Source organism: Sciurus vulgaris, assembly GCF_902686455.1.
Source record: "Sciurus vulgaris genome assembly, chromosome: 1".
In the NCBI taxonomy this organism is placed as follows: Eukaryota; Metazoa; Chordata; class Mammalia; order Rodentia; family Sciuridae; genus Sciurus; species Sciurus vulgaris.
This window is the reverse complement of record NC_136461.1, coordinates 79100646-79126515: the sequence shown is the minus strand read 5'-3', so window position 1 is coordinate 79126515 and position 25870 is coordinate 79100646. Positions and strand designations below refer to the sequence as shown.

The 25870-nt window shown below is 33.9% G+C and overlaps 1 protein-coding gene across 1 annotated transcript in view; it reads left to right on the top strand.

Annotated features, from left to right (window-relative positions):
- The window catches only part of HFM1 (helicase for meiosis 1), a 105370-nt gene that overhangs the window by 10499 nt on the left and 69001 nt on the right, over positions 1-25870 (top strand). The window contains 8 exon segments of the mRNA XM_079152637.1: positions 755-1061; positions 9216-9472; positions 9741-9788; positions 13697-13767; positions 14206-14338; positions 15185-15336; positions 15903-15980; positions 16217-16375. Of these exon segments, the coding sequence (XP_079008763.1) occupies positions 755-1061; positions 9216-9472; positions 9741-9788; positions 13697-13767; positions 14206-14338; positions 15185-15336; positions 15903-15980; positions 16217-16375 (1205 nt within the window).

Sequence of the window (25870 nt, the reverse complement as noted above, 5' to 3'; positions counted from 1 at the left end):
TTTTAATTTTAAATTGGTGATTTCATGCATAAACATTTTAATAGTAAGCTTATGATTTACATGTTTTATATACAAATACATATGTGTATACTTTTGAATATATCAAATATATAGTATACATGTAGTGTAATATATAAATAGATGGTAAAGCAAATTTAAGCTCTAATAAGACTTCTGAACTCCCTCTAAACATCCCACAGATTCTGGAAAAACAGTCTCTCTAAAGAAATGTTTAAAATTCTCTTACTCTGATAAAGATATTCCTTTATCTTGATTAAGGATTGCAAAGTTTAAAACACTGTATTATATATTTTAATACTGAGTCATACTCATTAACATTTTATATGATTGACCGTTATATTTCTGTATGTAAACTATTTATATAAAATTTTACATCTTCATAATTACTTGTATAAGTATGCCATTTGAAGTAGCCAAAATAGTTAAATTTTAAAATTATGGTCATCAGGATTATGTGTCATCAGGATTTAAACCTATTTTATGATGTAGATTCTATATAAATTTTGAATTAATCTTAGTAATTCTGAAGTAATTTCTAAGTTGCCTTCAGAAACAACCTGGTATTCCAAAGTCAAATATGGTATTATAGATTATCTTGTTATTATGCTAATACTTTTCTTGACTTTCATATTTAACTAGTAAACTATTAACAATTAATTAAAATTTTCACTATTATTTTGAAAATGTGTTTTAATGAATAACATATAATAACCAATGTATTCCTTTTTTGTAGGTCAGGAAAAGACTCCAAAAATGTTAACATCCAATTTAAAGAATACTAATGAAGACATACATTATATTTCACCAACACAGGAATTCCAATTTCCCTCTTATAAATATGAATATGATTATCTAAATTTAGGAGTAACAGGTATCAATGACTTATCACATGTTGCTGGCAAACTGACATATGGTTCTTCTCAGAAATATAAAAACCACATGAGCACCAAGATAGCACCTGAGGAAAATGTTCCTGATGATGCAAAATTAGGTAACCTTGTAGAGAAAAAGGAAGAGAGTATACCAGCATTTCGAAAAAGGTAATTAATTAAATAAGATAAATAATATTCAGTGAATAAAGTGGACTATTAATGTGTTCATCCAAAAATATTAAATATGGTAGATTCTGAATGAGAAAAACACTAATAACGAAGGGTCTGTTATACATTAAGCATTATGTTACATTTGGGGTTCTAGATTCTTGCCTTTAAGGACCTTACAATTTAGTGGGAAGCATAGATAAATAACTAAAAATAATTGACTAAATACTTTATAGTATGACAATTATTTTGATGAAGTATATCATTAAAGCAGAGAGTCTCAAACTTTTTGTCATCAGTATCCCTTTGCATTTAAAAATTATTGAAGATTCTTAAGGATTTTTTTTAAAGGTGGGTTGTATATATCATTATTTAATCATATTAGAAATTAAAATTGAAAAATTAAAAAGTACTTATTTACTAATTTATCTTAAGCTCATACTAAACCCACTACCAATTAATTAATGGATTTTCAATTAAAAAGACTTTCCATACATGAGTGGATGAATGTATTAAAAATAATGTAGTGTATGCTGATGGTCCCTGACACAGTGATGGTTTGACTTTGGACTTTTTTTACTTTATGGTCGTGTGAAAGCAATAAGCATTCAGTAGAAACTGTGCTTCAAATTTTGGATTCTGATCTTTTTCTATATCATACTCTCTCCCTAAAACTATGTGGGCAATAGTAGAGACCTATAGCTCCCTGTCAGTAACTCAGTCACCAGGTTAAATAACAGATACTCTACAGGATACTGTTTCTAAACTGTGATGTTCAGTAAGTTAGATGTATTAAGTGCATTTTTGATTTATGATTTTCAGTTTATGATAGATTTATTGGGATATAACCCCACCTTAAGTCCAGGAGCATCTGTGTAAACAACAGAATACTATTCATCCATAAAAAAAAAAAAAAGAAAAAAAAACTAGAAAATTTTGTCATTTGTGGCAACATGGATGAATCTAGAAGATATTATGTTAAGAAAACTAAGTCAAGCACAGGGAATCAAATAACATGATCTCACTTGTATGTGGAATCTAAAGATCTAAAGAAGTCAGACATAGGACTGGGGATATAGGTGAGTGGTAGAGCACTTGCCTAGCATATGTGAAGCTCTGGGTTTGATCGCCAGCACTGCAAAAAAGAAAAAAGAGGTTGATTGAACTCAGAAATGGAGAGTAGAATTGCAGTTATCAGAGTCTGGGAGAGGTGTGAAGGTGGAATGCAGAGGTATTGATTAACAAAGTTGTGGTTATATACAAGTAAGTTCTGGTGTTCTATTGAGAAACTGTAGTAGCTGTAGTTAATAGTAATGTATTGTATATTCTAAAATAGCTACAAGAGAATGGTCTCATCCCAAAGAAATTATTTGGTCACTACAAGCCACATATTTGTATCAAAATATCACTTTGTACTCCATAATTATGTATAATTATCAATTATCTATTAAAATAAAAATTTTAAAATCCTATTTTCTAAAACAAAAAATAATTTAGTGAGAAAAGTGGCATTGTTTTATATTTTTGCAATATTGTTGGATTCTCATGTCTTCGTATTCAGTTTGTTGTGATATCTTGTGATTTGGAAATTTTGGAAAACTCCATATACACTAGTGAAACAAAGAGAGAAAAGGCAAATAATGTCTTAGTAGTGAAAATAATTTTGATTTTATGGACTCCTTGAAAGAGTCTCAGACATTCCTTTGAAAATAGGTGTCCTGGAGCATTTAACATGGAGATATGATCTACCCCAGTCAGGGAAAGCCTTCTTGAGGAAGTGTTATTTACACTTAACCTTAAAGAAAAATAGAATTAAGCTAGGTGAATATAAAGAGGAAGAGTGTTATAGGTAGAAAGAATAGAATGTACAAAAGTCCTGAGGTAGCAAAGAGGTTAGCAATTCTTTGCAATGTTCCTTTAATTTGAAGTAAGAGAATGCTGAGGTAAGGTATGAAGGATCTAAGTCATTCAGAATCTTATAGACCATGATCAACATTTTGTACTTTAAGGTCATATTTCTTAAATTATAGCCCCTAGACCCACTGTATTGAGGCACCTAGAATGGTTGTTAAAATTTTAGATTTCTAAGTCCTACCTTTGACTTAATCAGAGATTAAGTAAAGATGAGAATGGGATCTGAAAACTATAATTTAAAACAAATTTTCCAGATGATCATTATGCACACTGAAGTTTGAGTATCATTTTCCTAGAGTCTTGCATTTTAAGCAAAGGAGTGAAATTAGATTTTCTTTTCTTTAAAAAAAGATTTTGGCCCTATTTTGGTGGATGAACTGGGGAGTTAGAATATATTGTGAAGAGTCAATTAAAAGGGTTATTATATTGGTCTAGGTGGGAGAGAATTCTTGACCTAGGACTTTGATAGCAGAAATGAAGAGAGTCCAAAGTTATTTAGGAGGTAGAATCCAATGAGATTTAAATGATTATTGTATATGAGATCTGACACCTAGGTTTCTAGTTTGAGCCAGAATAATGAAGAACAGTGAGCCCTTAAGTAATATGAAGAACTGTAAAGGAAGAATAGGTTTAGGGGAATGTGATGAATGAATTTGGACACGTTGGTTTTAGGTACTTAAAAATTATCCAGACAGATACAATTGGATTATATAGGTTCAAGATTCAGAAGAGCTCTTGTTCTTTGACATAGGTGAGGTTATCTGTCATTTTGAGAGAATAAGTAGGGATATTGTGAAAGATGGGGAACAATAGGAAAATTATGGAGATTGGAAAGCAACCTAATTAGAATAATGCTAGATACTATAAATAATACTGGATATTATAAAAAGCACAGTTGAGGTAACTATGATTTCTTAGATCAGATTTAATAAGATATAACTCAGATAACATGAAATTCACCCTTTTGAAGTATACAATTCATTGGTGTTTAGAATACTTACATAGTTGTGCAGCCATCACTATTATTTAATTTTAAAACGTGTTCATCACCCCCCAAAGAAACTTAATATTAATGAAGTCCTACAAAATTATTCCCTAAAGATGCCAACCAAAAGGCAGGGTGCCCAGGCTCCTTACATCTCTGTGTGCCTGAAATATTCATGTGTTTCTGCAGACCCACCACTATAGGTTCATTTGCCAGAATGAGTCAGACCTCAGGAAAACACTTTTCTTGCATTTACTGGTTTATTATAAAGGATACAACTCCAAATAAAGAAATTCACAGGGCTGACTATTGGGGGTGGGGTGGAGTAAGCAGAGCTTTCATGTCCTCTCTGAGTGTGCCACCTTCTCAGCACCTTGATGTGTTCACCAACTCAGAAGCTCTCTCACGGTTTTTTGTTTGTTGGTTGGTTTGTTTTAATGGAGGTTCCATGATGTGAGCATGATTGATGAAATCATTGGCTATTGGCTAATGAACTAAATCTCCAGCCCCTCCTGAAGGTCATAGGGGGAAGAGTAAAGACTGAAAGTTTCAACACTCTAAACGCGTGGATGAATGGGAGAAAGGGAGGAGAAAAAGGGGAAGAGAGAAGGTAGGTCAGGGACCTTCTGGGGCACACCTTCAAAGACTAGAACACCTCCCATTAAGCTCCATCCTTTGAAGTTTCCACTATGTCCCAGTAGCAGGGGATTTATCCTTTAACACTTGAGCCTTTGGGGACATTCTAGACCCAAACTATAGCATTTCTGAACTCTTAATTTTACTCCATTGACTAATATGCCTGTCTTTATGCTAATCCCACAATGTAGTTTTGTAGTTGAAATTGAGTCTTCCAACTTTGATCTTTTTTTTCAAGATTCTTTTGACTATTCTGTATTCTTCGCATTTTCATATGAATTTTAGTTTAAGAAACCAGCAGGTATTTTGATAGAGATTGTATTGAATCTGTAGATCAACATGAGGAGTCTTGCCATCCGAATAATTTTAAATCTTCCAATTTGTGAACATAAGATGTCCTTCCATTTTTTAAAGTTTTCTTTAATTATTTCAATCATATTTTAGGTTTTCAGTGGATAGGTCTTATACTTATTTTTGTTAAATTTATTCTTAAGTAGTTTTTTTATGTTATTTTACATGGACTCTTTTTTTCTTAATTTCTTCTTCAGATTTTCCATTGCTAATTTATAAAAATACAATTGTTTTTTGTATATTAGCCTTATATCCTACAAGCTTATTGATGTTGACTCTGAATTTTAATACTAATCATCTGCTCCATAGTTGTACTTTTACCCATTCGTGTTCTACTGCCTTCTGTAATTATTTTAAAAAAAAGATTCATTCAGGAGTGAGATTTTATGATATAAGTATGATAAAAATAATAAGCAATGGGGGATAAAGTTGTCAGAATCGAAATGCAGTCACTTTTGTCAAACCCTAACAAAGAGGGGGTTGGAAGGTCATAAAGGAGGGCATCTCTCACACAGAGGCCTATGGTAATAACTGTTATGAGGACTCTGAAAACCATAACATGGTATAAAAGCATTAAGGCTACCACATCCTTACACAAAGAATACTTCTGCAAGGATATTTGCCCAACAATTACCTACTCAGCCTTGGACTAACTCTACTCATTAATCCTTGCTGAGGATAGTTGTTTCAGTGCAACTTATTAACCTTCCTCATTTTACCTTTAAAGATTCTTGCCCTTCTTGCCTCTCTGGGTATGTATATGGCCCTAATTGGTTCACCATTACTCCAAGTGAATTCATTTCTTTGTAGAGCTTCTTGCTCTGACTTTTTTTATTATTTTTGTTTTGTTTTATTTGTGCATTTTTTTGGTTTTGTATTAGGGATTGAACTCAGGGGTGCTTAACCACTGAGCAACCCATCCCTTTTAATTTTTTATTTAGAGACAGTTGCTTTGGGCCTTGCCAAGTTGCTGAGGCTGGCTTTGAATTTGTGATCCTCCTTTTTCAGCCTCCCGAGCCACTGGGATTACAGACATGTGCCACTGTGCCCAGCTTGTGTTATTTTATATTAACAAGAAGAAACAGAGTTTAGAATATTGGTAAGAAAGTAGCCATGGAATTTAAGTCCACAAAAGGTGGACAAGAAAAGAAAAAGGGAAGAGAGCTTGGGAAAAAATAGGTTAATTACAGTTAACTTGTTCTTTGACTTCACTGGTTCCTTGGGCAAATAAACTAAAAGAATAGGAGGTTGAAGTTAGAAAATAACATATCAGAATCATTAATCAGATTATTGAGAGAAAGGGCAGTTTTGGATAATGACAGACTCTGTGGTGAGACAGTAGATGACTGAGGTCATGTGAAGGAGAATGCCTTTGGAAACGAATTTTCTAAGGAATCGAGGGATCAAGATTTTGAATGGGTTGTCTCCATGAATGTTGAAATAGCACAGAATACTGGCAAAATTTGGAAGCAAGAGGAAAATATTCTAAAGTGACCACAAGGTTGGTATGTGATACATGCTATCAGAAAGTAGCATACATTCTATTATGAAAGTGGAATAATGATCTAGATTTGGAATAGAGAGGAAAACACTCTCAACCTTCAAGTACATTGGGTGTGAGAGAATGAGGAGTTTCCACTTAAGGGTTTTCTTAAGAAGCAATAGTTTTATAGGGCAAAGTCACATTGTTTTTTTTAAAGGCTAGGAAGTAAATAAAATAATCAGTGAGGAAGTCAAAGACCTAAGGGAGTTTATGAAGTGGGAATTCCAGAGGATTTAGGAAGATTCTGAGGTCCAGAGAATTTAGATAACTAGAATGTAGATAATATCTTTATAGTTTGTAAAACTTATTTCAAACTTTTACTAACTTGAAAGTCACACAGCTACAAAGCAGAGGAGCTTTAAACTTAAAAGGCAGGTTTGTCTGATTCTAACCAATATCACAGCATATTGCAGGGGTCATCCTACAGCATGAATATCTTTCTTGTTCCCAGTACCATATATATTACCTAAGATTATCTACTTTTGAATATTCACATTCAAAGATAAAACTGCTAGCATTAGAGGATACTAAAATACATCTTTCAAATTTTTTTTGAAGATTTGTTCTTATATAAAAACACATCATTGTGACTAAAAGTAATTTAGAAATCATTTCATGTTTACACAGTGTTTAGGTATAATTTCTTACAGAAAGACTGATATCTGCTATCATCCCCATTACTTATTCTATAAGATGTAAGTGTTCTATTGGAAACCTTAATTATTACTTCATTTCTTGAGGCTATTTTGAACAAATTACTTTGATAAATTTTTTATCAAATATAATATAGTCATAAAGATGGTGTCTCCTTGTTTTCCAGAACTTTTCTTCCTTTTTTTAATTTTTTGGTTATCAAGAGACATTTATTTGCCTCTTTTAAGAAACAAACATTATTACCTCATGCACATATATGACCTCATGACTGATGTGATCCTACAATATGTACAATCAGAAAAATGAGAAATTACACTTATGTATAATTTATCAAAATGCATAAATACATTCTACTGTCATATACAAATAATCTTACACTAGTATTATTATTAGATAGTTTTGGGAATGATTTGATCTACTAGTATACTTAGTTTATTTCTTTTCCTATTTGGGGGGACGAGGTGGGCTACAGCATACAACCTTGGATTGATTGGCAAGGAAAAGTGAATTAACTAATATTTTCTGTGAAACTAAATGTTATTGATGACAACTTTTAATTCATGACAAGTATGTTTATTTATTCCTATAAATTTAATACAAGTGTGTTAATGTATTTTTATAACTTAAATCACTTTAGTTAAATGTAACTACTATTAGGTGAATTTCTTTTTCTGTGACTATCCTGTGTGGTAGCTTTTTTCTCATAACTTTTCTAACTTATTCAAAAGTCATTAATTATCTTGTTGTGTACAGATTATCTCCAAACTTAGTGACTTAAAACAATAGTAAATATTTTTATTTCTCGTGGTTTCTGTGAGTTAGGAACTTAGGAACAATTTAATTGGTTATTTTGGCCTGGGGTCTCTCATGAGAATGCATAAGATATCAGGAACCTCTCAAAGGGCTATAATCAAAATGTTACACAATCTGGTCATCTGACTCTTGACAAGGTCTATAGGATCTGCTTTCATGGTGGTTCATTTACCTTGACTGACAAGTTGGTACTGGTTGTTGAGAGGAAGCTTCAGTACCTCGCCACATGGGCCTCTTCATACAGTTGTTTGAGAGTCTTAGGATATAGTCATTAGTTCCTTCACAGAGTGAACCATCTAAGAGACTATGTGAAAGGGACAATGTCTGATGTATTTTATGACCTAGCTTTGGGAGTCACACACTTGGACTTGTGCAGTACTCTGTTAGTTACATGGGTCAGTTCTGATAAAATGATTCAATTCGTTGCAGTCTGCTAAAGTGTGAAAAACAGGAGGCAAGGATCATTAAGGCCATCTTTTTTTTTTTTTTTTTTTTTTGACCTTTTTTTTATTGTAAACAAATGGGATACATGTTGTTTCTCTGTTTGTACATGGAGTCAAGGCATACCATTTGTGTAATCATAAATTACATAGGGTAATGTTGTTTGATTCATCCTGTTATTTTTTTCCTTCCCCCCCCACCCCTCCCACCCCTCTTTGCCCTCTATACAGTCCTTCCTTCCTCCATTCTTGCCCCCCTCCTTAACCCTAATCCTAAACCTAACCCTAACCCTAACGCTAACCCCTGCCACCCCCCATTATATGTCATCATCTGCTTATCAGCGAGATCATTTGTCCTTTAGGTTTTTGAGATTGGCTTATCTCACTTAGCACGATATTCTCCAATTTCATCCATTTGCCTGCAAATGCCATAATTTTATCATTCTTTATGGTGGAGTAATATTCCATTATATATATGTGCCACGGTTTCTTTATCCATTCATCAATTGAAGGACATCTAGGTTGGTTCCACAATCTGGCTATTGTGAATTGAGCAGCAATGAACATTGATGTGGCTGTATCTCTGTAGTATGCTGATTTTAAGTCATTAAGGCCATCTTGGAGACTCACTACCACAAATGGATTTATCTGAGTTTTAGGAAAAGAAAAAGATGTATACCAGTGGTAAATTTAGGAGATTAATTAGGTTTTTTATTTGAATAGGCCATAATTTATGGGCATGTTTAAAGAGACAATTTATGCCATTTTTCATATTCTAAGCAACTGTTACAGATGAAAAACATGTGATTCTTTTTCAGATTATTTAAAATATGTGACAATATGCATGGAGGTGCTTATTCTAATAACAGTGAAAACTTGAATTCTTTAGTTGACTCAGTGAAAATTGTCCAAACAGAAATGAACAAAGGGAGATCATGGAACTGTAGCAATAATAAGCAAAAACCTCAATCAAACATGTTTATAGCAAATGATGCTTTTTCATCATCTGAAATTGGAGATGACATATGCAAAGTACCATCATTTTCACTTACATCCCAACCTAATGATATTCAAGGTAATTCCTTGCTTTTTCAGTTGGTTTTATAAAAACACAAATTAATCTGCACTGATTTGTAGCATAGAGAAGAATCCAAAAATATAGTATATTTGAGTAGGTTATCTCTTCATGTATAATTTCTGCATTCCTTTATTATATTGCATTATTTTTTTAGCTGTGTTCTAATATTTTTACCTATGTTCTCAAAAAAAGTTTATGCAAGCTTTATTGAAGCAGTTTTTTGTAGAAAAAGTTAAAAAATAACCATATATGATTTTTTTTTTAGGGGTAACCAAAAGTGGTTTAGGTTCCTTGAAGCCTGTCACAGAAATCCGTATCCTTCAACTTATTTAACCACAGCTACTTTATGTTTGTGAAATCATATTTTAAAAATATTTTGTTTCATTGTGTTCCTGTACATTTGTTTGGGTTACAAAGAAAAAGTGGAAAGTGAATCTTTTGAGTCACACGAGAGATACGTGTGTATGGTAGTACTATTCCAAGTGTTGTCTACAGGCTGGTGCTAGTTTGAGTTTTATATACCAGTAGAAGACAAGATAAATGCACAAATCAGATTTGTATTATTGGCAGAACTCTGATCATCTTTACTTACAGATAAATATAGATAATTTCTTATGTTTCGGATAAGATCAACTATAGTGGATTAAACTGAATAGGGGAAATGGAAAGAAATGGACTTTTTGTTAATTGGGTACATATTTACAAATTAGTATTTTTGAAAGAACCTAATTTGGAGTTTATACATATAATCTAACTTAACATGTTTGGTCATTTCTATATTCTAATATTTTGGGTATATTCTGGTGGTAATATCTTCTTTGCATCTTAATACCCTTATTACAACTCATCAGCTATTTATGTGACTATTTCCTCAAGACCTAAGAATTCCTTGAAAGCAAGGGTTGTGCTTTATCTACTTTTCCATCTCCAGATACATTGAAAGGCAGATAAAGTAAGGCACATTAAGTAAGAAACCTTGTAAGCAGAAAAGTAGCCATGAGCAAGGGGGAGGGTAAAAAAAAGGTATGGAATTTGTTTGGAAAAAACAAGCATTCCAGTTTGACTGACATTAAAGATATAAAAGGCGGAGTAGGAAATAATCTTGGATAGGTATCTTAGAATCAGATCATTTAATGCCATGAATACCAACATGAAGAATATTTTGTTTTTATTTTTTAAATTCCCCCCTACTTTATTGACATATAATTGACAGACAAAAATTGTATACATTTGAAATATGCAATGATGTTTTATTGTACAATGTGAAAAGATTACCATAATCAATATATCTATCACCTTATATATTTGCATTTTGGTGTATGTGGTGAGAATACTTAGGATCTGCTCTCAGGAGTTTTTTAATTAAAAAAATTTTTTTTGAGATAAGGTCTTACTATGTTGCCCATGCTGGTCTTGAACCCCTAGGCTCAAGCAGTCCTGACTCAGCCTTTCAAGTATCTGGGACTACAGGTACATGCCACCATGCCTTTGTTTTTATTTTTAATAAATTTATTAAGCAACACAGAGAAACCATGGAAGATTTTTGAGCAGCCAAGTTACTTCATCCAAACTGTTTTATGGAATCAGTGACTCACAGCTGAGGAATGTTGTAGAATTCACAAAAGTTATGGTCCAGTTAGCAAAACAACATGTGAATTCCAAATACTGGGAAATATGGGCAATAGTGACTCTAGTCCTAAATATTCTGAGGATCATTTGAGGCAATTCTGAGGTATGTTAGAAAATATTTTCCTGAGCAGTATGAAAAGTTGTATCCAATACAGATTGGGTTAAAATGGGGGAAGGTGGACATAATGATATTATAACTTCAGGTGTAGCCAGTCTTTAGCACTGCTCTTCAACATGATGTCTCAATCCTGCTGTACTTCTCTCTTGTGATCTAAGTAGAATGGGAACATAGGAAACAGATTAGCAAAAAGCATGTTTAGAGATTGTTTAACTATTTGTTTTATTGGAGATTCTTATCTTTTACTAAAAGCCTTTCTATAATATGACACTACATTTTTATGAGTTTGAGAGATTTTCATGCTATATTATTAGCTCAGCTTAAGTGGGTCTGTAGTTTATGTGTCTTTGTTAGTTAAAGACTACTGTGTACACTTTTGCTCATTGATTTATTGTCCAAAAATTTCATTTGCTATAAAACTCATGTAAATGCTTTGATTTATTATTTCTATGTGTACAATAGAAGACTGAAGGCTATTCCTGGTAATTTGAGTTTGTGGATTAGTTGGACACAATGTATTTGTTGATTCTTTCCCATTATTTAACTGTATTTGAATACTGAGGACAGTAAGTTTTCTCAGATTGATCCTGTCACAGTATTCTTATCATAGTCAGTTCTAGAGACAGTTTTCCCCTTTATAACATATAATTACAGTGACACTACTGAGTTCATTAAAAAAATGTTTTGTTGTTTCAAGTGTTGATAGTGATGATAAATGATGTTAGTGATCGAGTTTTATGAGCTGGGAAACTGTGCATCTACTCTGAATCAAAGATTCATTTTTGTGAATATAAATTGATGCAGAACTATCAAATGAGAGAAAAACAGCATGATAGCCTACTTCTGGGCTAGTTACAAATAAATATTTTATAAGAAAAGACCTATCTTGAAGGAAAAATGAGATTCCTTCAAAAACTAATGGATTGACAAACTCAAAATTTCATTTTTGTTTTGGCATAAATATTTGACATGCACAACAGAAAGTAAAATGAAAATTTCTAAATTAACTGCTTGACTTAATACATGCAAACATATATTAACTGAGTTACCATGTGTCAGGCATTGTTCTAGGTATTTGGGATATAACAATTAAGAAAACAGACAGTGAATCCTTGCCTTTGGAGAGTTAATCTTGGGATAAGGGTGGGGAAGAAGATAGATTTAAACAATTATAATAGTATATAAATAAGTCATATAGTATATTAAAAGGCAGTGAGTACTATGGGAAAAGAAAAATATAGAGCAGAGTAAAGGAGGGTTTAATTGGGACTGCTGGATTTGAGGGTTCAGGATGTAGAATTAGATAGAATAGTTAGGATAGGCCTTCATGAGAAGGTAAGATTTAAGCAATTGAAGGAGGTGATATAGCCAAAGAAATTTGGAGGGAAGAATAATCTAGGCAGAGGGAAGGATTTATGGCAGGTATATGTCTTATGTTTTTGAAGAATGGCAGTATACTGGAGGAGATGAATGGGGGGTCGGGGGGACAGTTGTAGTACATGGAGTCCGAGAAATAAAAGCTAGGTCAGGTGCAGGAGGGAGCAGTAGTGGGGTGACAAGAACATGTAGCTGTGTACTTTGAGAGAAAAAGGGGTTTTTGAGCAGAGTCATTTAATCTGAGCTTTAAAAGGGTCACTAGAACAATCCATGAATTCTTATATATCTTCATAAAAATATAGTGCTTTAATAGTATTGTTTGAGTTTTCAGATATATTTATCTTTCATATCTTCTAATAGAGTATGAAGTCTCAATGGTAGGAACTCATTTTCTTCTTTATATGCAGTTTTCTAAATTGAATAATGCATTTTGCTTAAGTATTTAATAAATGTAGTTGACTGTGATTCAGAATAAGAAGAGTGCTGTAAAATCTCTCAAGCCGTCAATAGATTCTCACCTCGGAGAGGTTCTTATTCTTTATATCTATTAATTAAAAAAAACTTTTTTAGGGAAGCTAGTATGCTGATAATTACAATTAAAGCCAACAGTTAACTAAATTATCAAAAACAAATGGTTTTGTGTTAGGGTTAGGCGACCAGAAATACACATTATCTGATGAAACACAATCAACAATCAATAATCAATAAGTGAAATTTGAAATATTAAAGAAGAAGTAAAAAACAAGTGGCCTAGTCAAAGTGAATAAGAAAAAGCAATACTATGGAAAATATAAACTAGAAGCAAAGTTCTAATAGACTTAGTCTCTGTATATTTGTATCTCATCATATTTAACATTCAAGTTATAAACCTTATGTAATCTTTTATTTCCTCATGGGGACTTCATAAGTTCTTTGCAAAAACAGAATGGGAATGGAGACTGTAATAAAACTGTTAATTCCTTTCTTAAGAAAACAGTAATGTTACAGCCTCATCATTAAATGCTGTCAGAATCAATATCAGTCTAACTGAATTTTAAACTCAGATGTAACCTGTTTTTAAATTTCTGAAATATGTTACTCCTTAATGTTATTCTAAGCGGCAAAATTTAGAAGTATTTTCAAAGAATTCCCATATTTCAACTATATACAGTCCAAAGCCTTTGATGATGTAAGTATCTTATAATTATTTACTTATCTTCCTCTTCTCACTAGGTTGTATGCTGTCTAAGGAGAGAGACTAGATCATATCTTGGTCCCCAGTACATTGTAGAAACTCAGAAATTGTTTGTTAAATACATACATACAATTCTCCTAGGTAGATTAATTTGTATTCATTAGATTTATGAAAATTTCTCTAGAAGATAAGGGAATGATTTTTTTCTAGGTCTAGCATATCACTTTGAAATAAAATAGATGATAAAATATTAATAGTATTATTTTTTGATTGTGGAGGTTCTGGAGCAAGGTTACAGTTTTAATAATTGTAAAGGTACAAGTGTTTGTACTGTTATTCCTTAGAGTTTTCCTAAGGTATATTTTCTAACAAGTTGAGAATGTGTGTGAAAAATTCTGTATGTTACATAATTGTTCAAATTTTATTTTTTAGCTTCTTTACACAGATAGAAATTTTGTAATTTGTGCTCCAACTGGTTCTGGGAAAACTGTAATGTTTGAACTAGCTATAACAAGATTGTTAATGGAAGTACCATTGCCATGGTTGAACATTAAAATTGTTTATAGTAAGTATATATTATAAAAATAATGGTTAATTATAATAAAAATCCACTAAAGCAAAAATGAAGGAGTAAATGCAGTTTAGTCATAGGCTTTATTATTTGGTTTCCCATACATTTTTAAAGAAATTAGTTTTATTTATTTATTTGTGGTCCTGGGGGTCAAACCCAGGGCTGTGTGTATGCCAGGCAAGCATTCTACCACTGGGCTATGCCCCCAGCCCTAATAAATTCTCCTTTTGTTTTTCTTTTTGGTGGTGCTGGGTATTGTGCATGCTAAACAAACATAACCACTGACCTATACCTCCAGCCCTTCATACATTTTTAATAAAGACATATTACAATTGGTTTTGTCTGTTCCATTAAATTCAAAACACATTTTCTCAGAGTTATAAATAAAAAGTAATATTTGAATTGAGGATTTTAACTTCACATGCTTATTTAAAAAGATCAGTCAAAATGAACAAATAAAATCATGCATTTTATAATTCTAGAAATTTACATAGAAGCCTCTGCTTACCTGTTTCAGGCATTTTTAAAAAATTTCCTCAAAGTAGTATATATACATGGTTTAAAAACCCAAATATCACAAAAAGACTTATAATGAAAAGCAGAAATGTTCTGCTCTCTTACTCTCTCTCTACTTAGTTATAATTCCCTAAGTAGTCACTTCTATTTATCTTTAGTTCTTGTTGGTTATTATCTTTTTATCTGTAAATAATATACCTATATCATTTTTAACTTGTCATTATTAGTACCTAGACATGCATTTTTATCCTAATTTTCTTAACTAAAATTTGTGAAAATAATTTTAAAATTGCATTCATATTCAAAATAAATGTATCATTATAGTGGCACCAATAAAAGCCCTGTGTAGTCAGCGTTTTGAAGACTGGAAAGAAAAATTTGGACCAATTGGTTTGAATTGTAAAGAACTCACTGGAGATACAGTTATGGATGACCTATTTGAGATTCAGCATACCCATATTATTATGACAACTCCAGTAGGTATTATTTATCCTTTATTATTTCCTTGGTTTATTAGAAAACATCTGTTTCTTTTCATCAAGAAAAGAAGTTCAAAGAAAATACAAAGTAGAAGCGTATGTTTGTAATGTAAAAAAGTGATCATATTCAGAATACAAAAAAAAAAATTACCTACAAAAATGTAAGTAAAAGACAAATGGCCAAATAAGAAAAATGGACAAAGAATATCCAGTTTGTTATTGTGGATAATTTTTAATCATATTTATTGCTTGTATTCCTTTGCCCAAGTATTACATATTGTAAAGGGAATACCTTGGTAGAGTTTAGAAGCGTGTAATTAGACAGTGACTTTAATTGTTCTGTGGTTAAACTTAAAAGAATTGAAGGCCCAGTTTAAAAACACTGACCAAACTATCAAAATTTAAATTTTTCGTCTTTAAGTCTTTTTCAGAGTATTTTTAAGGTATCAACCAAACCTTTGTCTGTCGTTTGATTTATGTCATGCTAAAATTTTTGTTGATGTCCTAAACAATACTTACTATAATTCTTTATTACATTAAATTACTTGCATTTTTTTCTGTAGGAGAAATGGGATAGCTTGACTAGGAAATGGAGAGACAACTCTTTGGTCCAACTGGTGCGACTATTTCTCATTGATGAGGTAGTGAACACATTATTCACTTTCAGAGATAGCATAAAAAGATGATTAGAATAGAAAGAAAGAAGACAATCAATACTTATAAGGGAAATATAGGGGAATTTGCTGTTAAAATACGTATAGGGGAATTTGTTGGAAAGTGCCCATTTTCTCAAGGAAAAATGTTAATTTCACTATACAGTTTAGTTTATTAAATAGTAGTCTTATAGCTAATTATTCTTTCTTGATTTCTTGTATAGGTACATGTTGTAAAAGATGAAAATCGTGGTCCAACTCTTGAAGTTGTAGTCAGCAGAATGAAAACTGTACAGTCTTTATCTCAGTCTTTAGAAAATACCAGCACTCTTATGCCAATGAGATTTGTAGCTGTATCTGCAACAATTCCAAATGCTGAGGATGTAAGTTAGAATTTCAGTATATCAGGGTTTTTTTTAATGACTGGTGAAATGTTTAGTTATTTTGATCTTAGAGAACAGTGAGAGTTTTCTTATCAATCACGTAATAAAGTATGTTGTAGAAATTTATAGCTAGATCTCTCAGGTAGGAAAATTCAGTTGATCAGTTTTAGTAAAATATTTTCAGTAGAGGGCTATTGTTTGCTAGTATCTAAAAGTCTTAATTTCATGGGTTTTAGCCATCTTGTCACAACTTGACTAATAATATGGTCATTATAACCAACTGGCTCTAATTGTATAGCAAAGTATGGTGGAAATAAAAATAATTGCTGAGATGATTGCCACTCTCCCCCATTTCTATGTGCCTGGCATTGCAACAAGCAAAAATGATCAATACAAAAGTGAGAACATATGTAACTTGTCCTTGAGGAGGATCTCATAGTTAATCAAGGACATGTAAAGAGATAGTTACATGGACTAGTATACTTTCTGTAATGAATATACAACTTACTTTGTGTGTGTGTGGGGGGGGGTGCTGGGGAGTCACCTCAGAGGACTCTACCACTGAACTACATCCTGACATGCTGAAATTAGTACATCCTTTTAAAATTTATTATTTTGAGACAGGATCTTGATAAGTTGGTGAGGCTATCCTTGAATTTGTAGTTCTAGTGCTACAACCTCCTGAGTAGCTGAGATTATAAATGTGCACTACTGTGCCCAGACTTTTTTTTTAATTTTTAGGTAAACTTCATGAGAAATAGTACGGTGCCATTCTACTTTCTCCTGTTTACTTGTCAGCCTAAAATAATATGGCTTTTTTCCCCCACTACTTCTTAGAAAGTATTTTTATAAATACCTGCTATTTTTGCTCTTCCTATGGAAAATTTTGTCTTTACCCTTAAATTGGCACAGTTAACAATTTTCTTATTCTTAAAATGATACCTTGTTTTGTTCATATTCAAGAATAATATATAAAGCCAGGCACAGTGGCACACACCTGTAATCCCAGTAACTCAGGAGGCTGAGGTAGGAGGAACGCTAGTGCAAAATCAGCCTCAGTAATAGTGAGGCACTAAGCAACTCAGTAAGACCCTGTCTCTAAATAAAATACAAAAAAGGACTGGAGATGTTGCTCAGTGGTTAAGCACCCCTGAGTTCAATCCCCAGTACCCCCCCAAAAAAGATTAATATATTAAAATTTAAAGTATATAAAAAAAACAAAACTAAAACCCAGACTTTGTCCTTTCAAATGTATACAATATATACTTTTGATCTACATTATCATTTTACCTACAAATATTTCCATGTCATTGGTTTTCTTTTCTACTATTTTTTGTGGGGGAGGGTTGTAATTTATTTATCTAATCTCATAATCATGGAAAATTAAATTATTTCCATTTTTCTATTATAAACAATGCTGCAGTTTGAAAACATCCATGATTATTTTTTTTCTTTTTTTTCTATTGTAAACAAATGGAATACATGTTGTTTCTCTGTTTGTACATGGCGTAAAGGCATACCATTTCTGTAATCATAAGTTTACAGAGTAATGTTGTTTGATTCATTGTTATTTTTTCCCTTCCCCCCACCCCTCCCACCCCTCTTTACCCTCTATACAGTACTTCCTTCCTCCATACTTGCCCCCCTCCCTAACTCTAACTCTAACCCTAACACTAACCCTTCCCTCCCCCCCATTATGTGTCATCCTCCACTTATTAGCGATATCATTCGTCCTTTGCCTTTTTGAGATTGGCTTATCTCACTTACCATGATATTCTCCAATTTCATCCATTTGCCTGCAAATGCCATAATTTTATCATTCTTTATGGCTGAGTAATATTCCATTGTATATATATACCACAGTTTCTTTATCCACTCATCAATTGAAGGGCATCTAGGTTGGTTCCACAATCTGGCTATTGTGAATTGAGCAGCTATGAATATTGATGTGGCTGTATCTCTGTAGTATGCTGATTTTAAGTCCTTTGGGTATAGGCCAAGGAGTGGGATAGCTGGGTCAAATGGAGGGTCCATTCCAAGTTTTCTAAGGAATCTCCACACTGCTTTCCAGAGTGGCTGCACTAATTTGCAGCCCCACCAGCAATGTATGAGTGTACCTTTCTCCCCACATCCTCGCCAACATCTGTTGTTGCTCATTTTCTTGATAATTGCCATTCTAATTGGGGTGAGATGGAATCCTAGGGTGGTTTTGATTTGCATTTCTCTTATTACTAGAGATGTTGAACATTTTTCCATATGTTTGTTGATTGCTTGTAGATCTTCTTCTTTGAAGTGTCTATTCATTTCCTTAGCCCATTTGTCGACTGGATTATTTGAATTCTTGGAGTAGAGTTTTTTGAGTTCTTTATAGATTCTGGAGATTAGTGCTCTATCTGAAGTATGATTGGCAAAGATATTCTCCCATTCTGTAGGCTCTTTCTTCGCATTGCTGAGAGAAAGCATTTTAGTTGGAATCTATCCCAGTGGTTGATTCTAGCTTTTATTTCTTGTGCTATGGGAGTCCTGTTAAGGAAGTCTGATCCTAGACCAACAAGGTGAAGATTTGGACCTACTTTTTCTTCTATAATCTGAAGGGTCTCTGGTCTGATTCCGAGGTCCTTAATCCATTTTGAGTTGAGTTTCGTGCATGGTGAGAGATATGGGTTTAGTTTCATTCTGTTGCATATGGATTTCCAATTCTCCCAGCACCATTTGTTGAAGAGGCTATCTTTTCTCCATTGCATATTTTTGGCACCTTTGTCTAGTATGAGAAAATTGTATTTATTTGGGTTTGTGTCTGTGTCCTCTATTCTGTACCATTGATCTGCCTGTCTATTTTGGTACCAATACCATGCCGTTTTTGTTACTATTGTTTTGTAGTAGAGTTGAAGATCTGGTATTGCAATACCCCCGGTTTCACTCTTCCTGCTAAGGATTGCTTTAGCTACTCTGGGTTTCTTATTCTTCCAGATGAATTTCATAATTGCTTGCTCTATTTCTGTAAGGTACGTCATTGGGATTTTAATTGGAATTGCATTGAATCTGTATAGCACTTTAGGTAGTATGGCCATTTTGACAATATTAATTCTTCCTATCCAAGAACATGGAAGATCTTTTCATCTTCTAAGGTGTTCTTTAATTTCTTTCTTTAGTGTTGTATAGTTCTCATTGTAGAGGTCTTTCACCTCTTTTGTGAGATTGATTCCCAAGTATTTTATTTTTTTCAAGGCTATTGTGAATGGGGTAGTTTTCCTAATTTCTCTTTCTGAAGATTCATCACTTATGTATAAAAATGCGTTGGATTTATGGGCATTGATCTTGTAACCTGCTACTTTACTGAATTCACTTATGAGCTCTAAGAGTTTTCTGGTGGAATTTCCAGGTTCCTCTAAATATATAATCATGTCATCAGCGAACAGGGATAGTTTGAGTTCTTCTTTTCCAATTCGTATCCCTTTAATTTCTTTGGTTTGTCTAATTGCTCTGGCCAGAGTCTCAAGAACGATGTTGAATAGAAGTGGTGAAAGAGGGCATCCCTGCCTTGTTCCAGTTTTTAGGGGGAATGCTTTCAGTTTTTCACCATTTAGAATGATATTAGCCATGGGCTTAGCATAGATGGCCTTTACAATGTTAAGGAATGTTCCCACTCTCCCTATTTTTTCTAGTGTTTTGAGCATGAAGAGGTGCTGTATTTTATCAAATGCTTTTTCTGCATCTATTGAAATAATCATGTGCTTCTTGACTTTAAGTCTATTAATATGGTGAATTACGTTTATTGATTTCCTGAGGTTGAACCAACCTTGCATCCCTGGGATGAAACCCACTTGATCATGGTGCACTATCTTTTTTTTTTTTTTTTTTTTATTGTAAACAAATGGGATACATGTTGTTTCTCTGTTTGTACATGGCGTAAAGGCATACCATTTGTGTAATCATAAATTTACATAGAGCAATGTTGTTTGATTCATTCTGTTATTTTTTCCCTTCCCCCCACCCCTCCCACCCCTCTTTACCCTCTATACAGTAGTTCCTTCCTCCATACTTGCCCCCCTCCCTAACCCTAACTCTAACCCTTCCCTCCCCCCCATTATGTGTCATCCTCCACTTATCAACGATATCATTCGTCCTTTGGCTTTTTGAGATCAGCCTATCTCACTTAGCATGATATTCTCCAATTTCATCCATTTGCCTGCAAATGTCATAATTTTATCATTCTTTATGGCTGAGTAATATTCCATTGTATATATATACCACAGTTTCTTTATCCACTCATCAATTGAAGGGCATCTAGGTTGGTTCCACAGTCTGGCTATTGTGAATTGAGCAGCTATGAACATTGATGTGGCTGTATTTCTGTAGTATGCAGATTTTAAGTCCTTTGGGTATAGGCCAAGGAGTGGGATAGCTGGGTCAAATGGTGGTTCCATTCCAAGTTTTCTAAGGAATCTCCACACTGCTTTCCATAGTGGCTGCACTAATTTGCAGCCCCACCAGCAGTGTATGAGTGTACCTTTCTCCCCACATCCTCGCCAACACCTGTTGTTGCTCGTATTCTTGATAATCGCCATTCTAATTGGGGTGAGATGGAATCTTAGGGTGGTTTTGATTTGCATTTCTCTTATTACTAGAGATGTTGAACATTTTTCCATATGTTTGTTGATTGCTTGTAGATCTTCTTCTGTGAAGTGTCTATTCATTTCCTTAGCCCATTTGTTGACTGGACTATTTGAATCCTTGGAGTAGAGTTTTTTGAGTTCTATATAGATTCTGGAGATTAGTGCTCTATCTGAAGTATGATTGGCAAAGATATTCTCCCACTCTGTAGGCTCTTTCTTCGCATTGCTGATAGTTTCCTTTGCTGAGAGAAAGCTTTTTAGTTTGAATCTATCCCAGTGGTTGATTCTAGCTTTTATTTCTTGTGCTATGGGAGTCCTGTTAAGGAAGTCTGGTCCTAGACCAACAAGGTGAAGATTTGGACCTACTTTTTCTTCTATAATCTGCAGGGTCTCTGGTCTGATTCCGAGGTCCTTAATCCATTTTGAGTTGAGTTTCGTGCATGGTGAGAGATATGGGTTTAGTTTCATTCTGTTGCATATGGATTTCCAATTCTCCCAGCACCATTTGTTGAAGAGGCTATCTTTTCTCCATTTCATATTTTTGGCCCCTTTGTCTAGTATGAGAAAATTGTATTTATTTGGGTTTGTGTCCGTGTCCTCTATTCTGTACCATTGATCTACCTTTCTATTTTGGTACCAATACCATGCCGTTTTTGTTACTATTGTTTTGTAGTAGAGTTGAAGATCTGGTATTGCAATACCCCCTGTTTCACTCTTCCTGCTAAGGATTGCTTTAGCTATTCTGGGTTTCTTATTCTTCCAGATGAATTTCATAATTGCTTGCTCTATTTCTGTAAGGTACACAATTGGGATTTTAATTGGAATTGCATTGAATTTGTATAGCACTTTAGGTAGTATGGCCATTTTGACAATATTAATTCTTCCTATCCAAGAACATGGGAGATCTTTCCATCTTCTAAGGTGTTCTTTAATTTCTTTCTTTAGTGTTCTATAGTTCTCATTGTAGAGGTCTTTCACCTCTTTTGTGAGATTGATTCCCAAGTATTTTATTTTTTTCGAGGCTATTGTGAATGGGGTAGTTTTCCTAATTTCTCTTTCTGAAGATTCATCACTTATGTATAAAAATGCGTTGGATTTATGGGCATTGATCTTGTAACCTGCTACTTTACTGAAATCACTTATGAGTTCTAAGAGTTTTCTGGTGGAATTTCCAGGTTCCTCTAAATATATAATCATGTCATCAGCGAACAGGGATAGTTTGAGTTCTTCTTTTCCAATTCGTATCCCTTTAATTTCTTTGGTTTGTCTAATTGCTCTGGCCAGAGTCTCAAGAACGATGTTGAATAGAAGTGGTGAAAGAGGGCATCCCTGCCTTGTTCCAGTTTTTAGGGGGAATGCTTTCAGTTTTTCACCATTTAGAATGATATTAGCCATGGGCTTAGCAAAAATGGCCTTTACAATGTTAAGGAATGTTCCCACTCTCCCTATTTTTTCTAGTGTTTTGAGCATGAAGGGGTGCTGTATATTATCAAATGCTTTTTCTGCATCTATTGAAATAATCATGTGATTCTTGACTTTAAGTCTATTAATATGGTGAATTACGTTTATTGATTTCCTGATGTTGAACCAACCTTGCATCCCTGGGATGAAACCCACTTGATCATGGTGCACTATCTTTTTAATATGTTTTTGTATGCGATTTGCTAAAATTTTGTTGAGAATTTTTGCGTCGATGTTCATTAAGGATATTGGTCTGAAATTTTCTTTCCTTGATGAGTCTCTGTCTGGTTTAGGTATCAGTGTGATATTGGCTTCATAGAATGAGTTTGGGAGGGTTCCCTCCTCTTCTATTTTATGGAATACTTTGAGAAGTATTGGAATGAGCTCTTCCTTAAAGGTTTTGTAGAACTCGGCTGAGAACCCATCTGGTCCCGGACTTTTCTTTGTTGGTAGGCTTTTGATGACTTCTTCTATTCCAGTACTTGAAATTGGTCTATTTAAATTGTTTATGTCCTCCTCATTCAGTTTAGGCAATTCATATGTCTCTAGAAACCTGTTGATGTCTTTGAAATTTTCTATTTTGTTGGAGTATAGATTTTCAAAATAGCTTCTAATTATGTTTTGTATTTCCATCCTGTCTGTTGTGATATTTCCTTGTTCATTCTGAATTTTAGTGATTTGGGTTTTCTCTCGTCTTCTCTTTGTTAGTGTGGCTAAAGGTTTATGAATTTTGTTTATTTTTTCGAAGAACCAACTATTTATTTTGTCAATTTTTTGTATTGTTTCTTTTGTTTCAATTTCATTGATTTCAGCTCTGAGTTTAACTATTTCCTGTCTTCTACTACTTTTGGTGCTGGTCTGTTCTTCTTTTTCTAGGGCTTTGAGCTGTAGTGTTAGGTTGTTTATTTGTTGAGTTTTACTTCTTTTATTAAATGCGCTCCATGAAATAAATTTCCCTCTAAGTACTGCTTTCATAGTGTCCCAGAGATTTTGATATGATGTTTCTTTGTTCTCATTTACCTCTAAGAATTTTTTAATTTCCTTCCTAATATCTTCTGTTATCCATTCATCATATAATAGCATATTGTTTAATCTCCAGATGTTGGAATAGTTTCTGTGTTTTACTCTTTCATTTATTTCTAACTTCAATCCATTATGATCTGATAGAATACATGCTAGTGTCTCTATCTTCTTGTATTTGCTAACATTAGCTTTGTGGCATAATATATGGTCTATTTTAGAGAAGGATCCATGTGCTGCTGAGAAGAAAGTGTATTCACTCTTGGTTGGATGGTATATTCTATAAATGTCCGTTAAGTCTAAATTATTGATTGTGTTGTTGAGATCTATGGTTTCTTTGTTCAATTTTTGTCTGGAAGATCTGTCCAGTGGTGAGAGCGGTGTGTTAAAATCACCTAGTATTATTGTGTTGTGGTCTATTTGGTTTCTGAAATTGAGAAGGATTTGTTTGACATACATAGATGAGCCACTGTTTGGGGCATAGATGTTTATGATTGTTATATCTTGCTGATTTATGCTTCCCTTAAGCAGTATGAAATGACCTTCTTTATCCCTTCTGACTAACTTTGGCTTGAAGTCCACATTATCGGAAATGAGGATGGATACTCCAGCTTTTTTGCTGAGTCCATGTGCATGGTATGTTTTTCCCCATCCTTTCACCTTTAATCTATGGGTATCTTTTTCTATGAGGTGAGTCTCTTGCAGGCAACATATTGTTGGATCTTTCTTTTAATCCAGTCTGCCAGTCTATGTCTTTTGATTGATGAATTCAGGCCATTAACATTCAGGGTTATTATAGAGATATGATTTGGTTTTCCCGGTCATTTGGTTCATTTTTAAAATTTTGTTTATTTATTTGTTTGACACAACTTGTTTCCTCCTTTATTTGACAATTCCTTTAGGATAATTCCTCCCTTTGCTGATTTGCTTCTTTGTTTTTCATCTCTTCCTCATGGAATATTTTGTTGAGAATGTTCTGTAATGCTGGCTTTCTTTTTATAAATTCTTTTAGCTTTTGTTTATCATGGAAGGATTTTATTTCATCGTCAAATTTGAAGGTAAGTTTTGCTGGGTATAAGATTCTTGGTTGGCATCCATTTTCTTTCAGGGCTTGAAAAATGTTGTTCCAGGCCCTTCTAGCTTTTAGGGTCTGGATTGAAAAATCTGCTGATATCCGTATTGGTTTCCCCCTGAATGTAATTTGGTTCTTTTCTCTCACAGCCTTTAAAATTCTGTCTTTATTTTGTATGTTAGGTATTTTCATTATAATGTGCCTTGGTGTGGGTCTGTTGTAATTTTGTGTATTTGGAGTCCTGTAAGCCTCTTGAACTTGATTTTCCATTTCATTCTTCAGATTTGGGAAATTTTCTGATATTATTTCATTGAATAGGTTGTTCATTCCTTTGGCTTGTTTCTCTAGACCTTCCTCAATCCCAATAATTCTTAAATTTGGCCTTTTCATGATATCCCATAGTTCTTGTAGATTCTGTTCATGATTTCTTACCATCTTCTCTGTTTGTTCAACTTTGTTTTCAAGGTTAAATATTTTGTCTTCAATGTCTGAGGTTCTGTCTTCCAGGTGTTCTATCCTATTGGATATGCTTTCTATGGAGTTCTTAATTTGGTTTATTGTTTCCTTCATGTCAAGGATTTCTGTTTGGTTTTTTTTCAATATCTCTAACTCTTTATTGAAATGATCTTTTGCTTCCTGTATTTGCTCTTTTAACTGTCGATTGGTGCGATCATTCAATGCTTGCATTTGCTCTTTCATCTCATCATTTGCTTCTCTGATCATTTTAATTATGTACATTCTGAACTCCTTTTCTGTCATTTCTTCTGCCATGTTGTCATTGGGTTTATTGATGTAACATCTAGATTTGTTTGCAGCATTTTCTTTCCTTGTTTTCTCATATTGTTCAGATATCAGTGGACCGCTGAGATATTGCAGATTTCCTCTGTTGAGTTACAATGTCCCTGAAGATTTCTATATATATCCCCTCTTAGCCTTCAGTAGGCTGAAGTCTTGGAGGAAGTTGATAATGCGGTGCTCCACAAGGAAGCTGCCTCTCTAGGAGTGGTGGCCTTCAGGTGGGGTATATTCCCTGCTAGTGGGCAGAGGTGCCTCCACTTGTTGACCAATGGTCATCCAAAGGGGACCTAGGCTGCGGGCTGAGGCAAGGTCTGTTTGGGCCTGTGTCTCTGGTTTTACCGTCCTTGTGGGGAAACCTCACCAGGCAGGGAAGACTCACCCAGTGGGGAGGTCTCGCTGGTCAGTTTCCTCCTAGAGGTTCCCCTCAATTTACAGCTACTGCCTGGGCTGGGCTGCCTTCCTCTGCAAAGTTTCCAGGGGCCCGGCCCTACCTCCTGGGCCTGGGAGCCTCACCCTTCGCAGATGAAT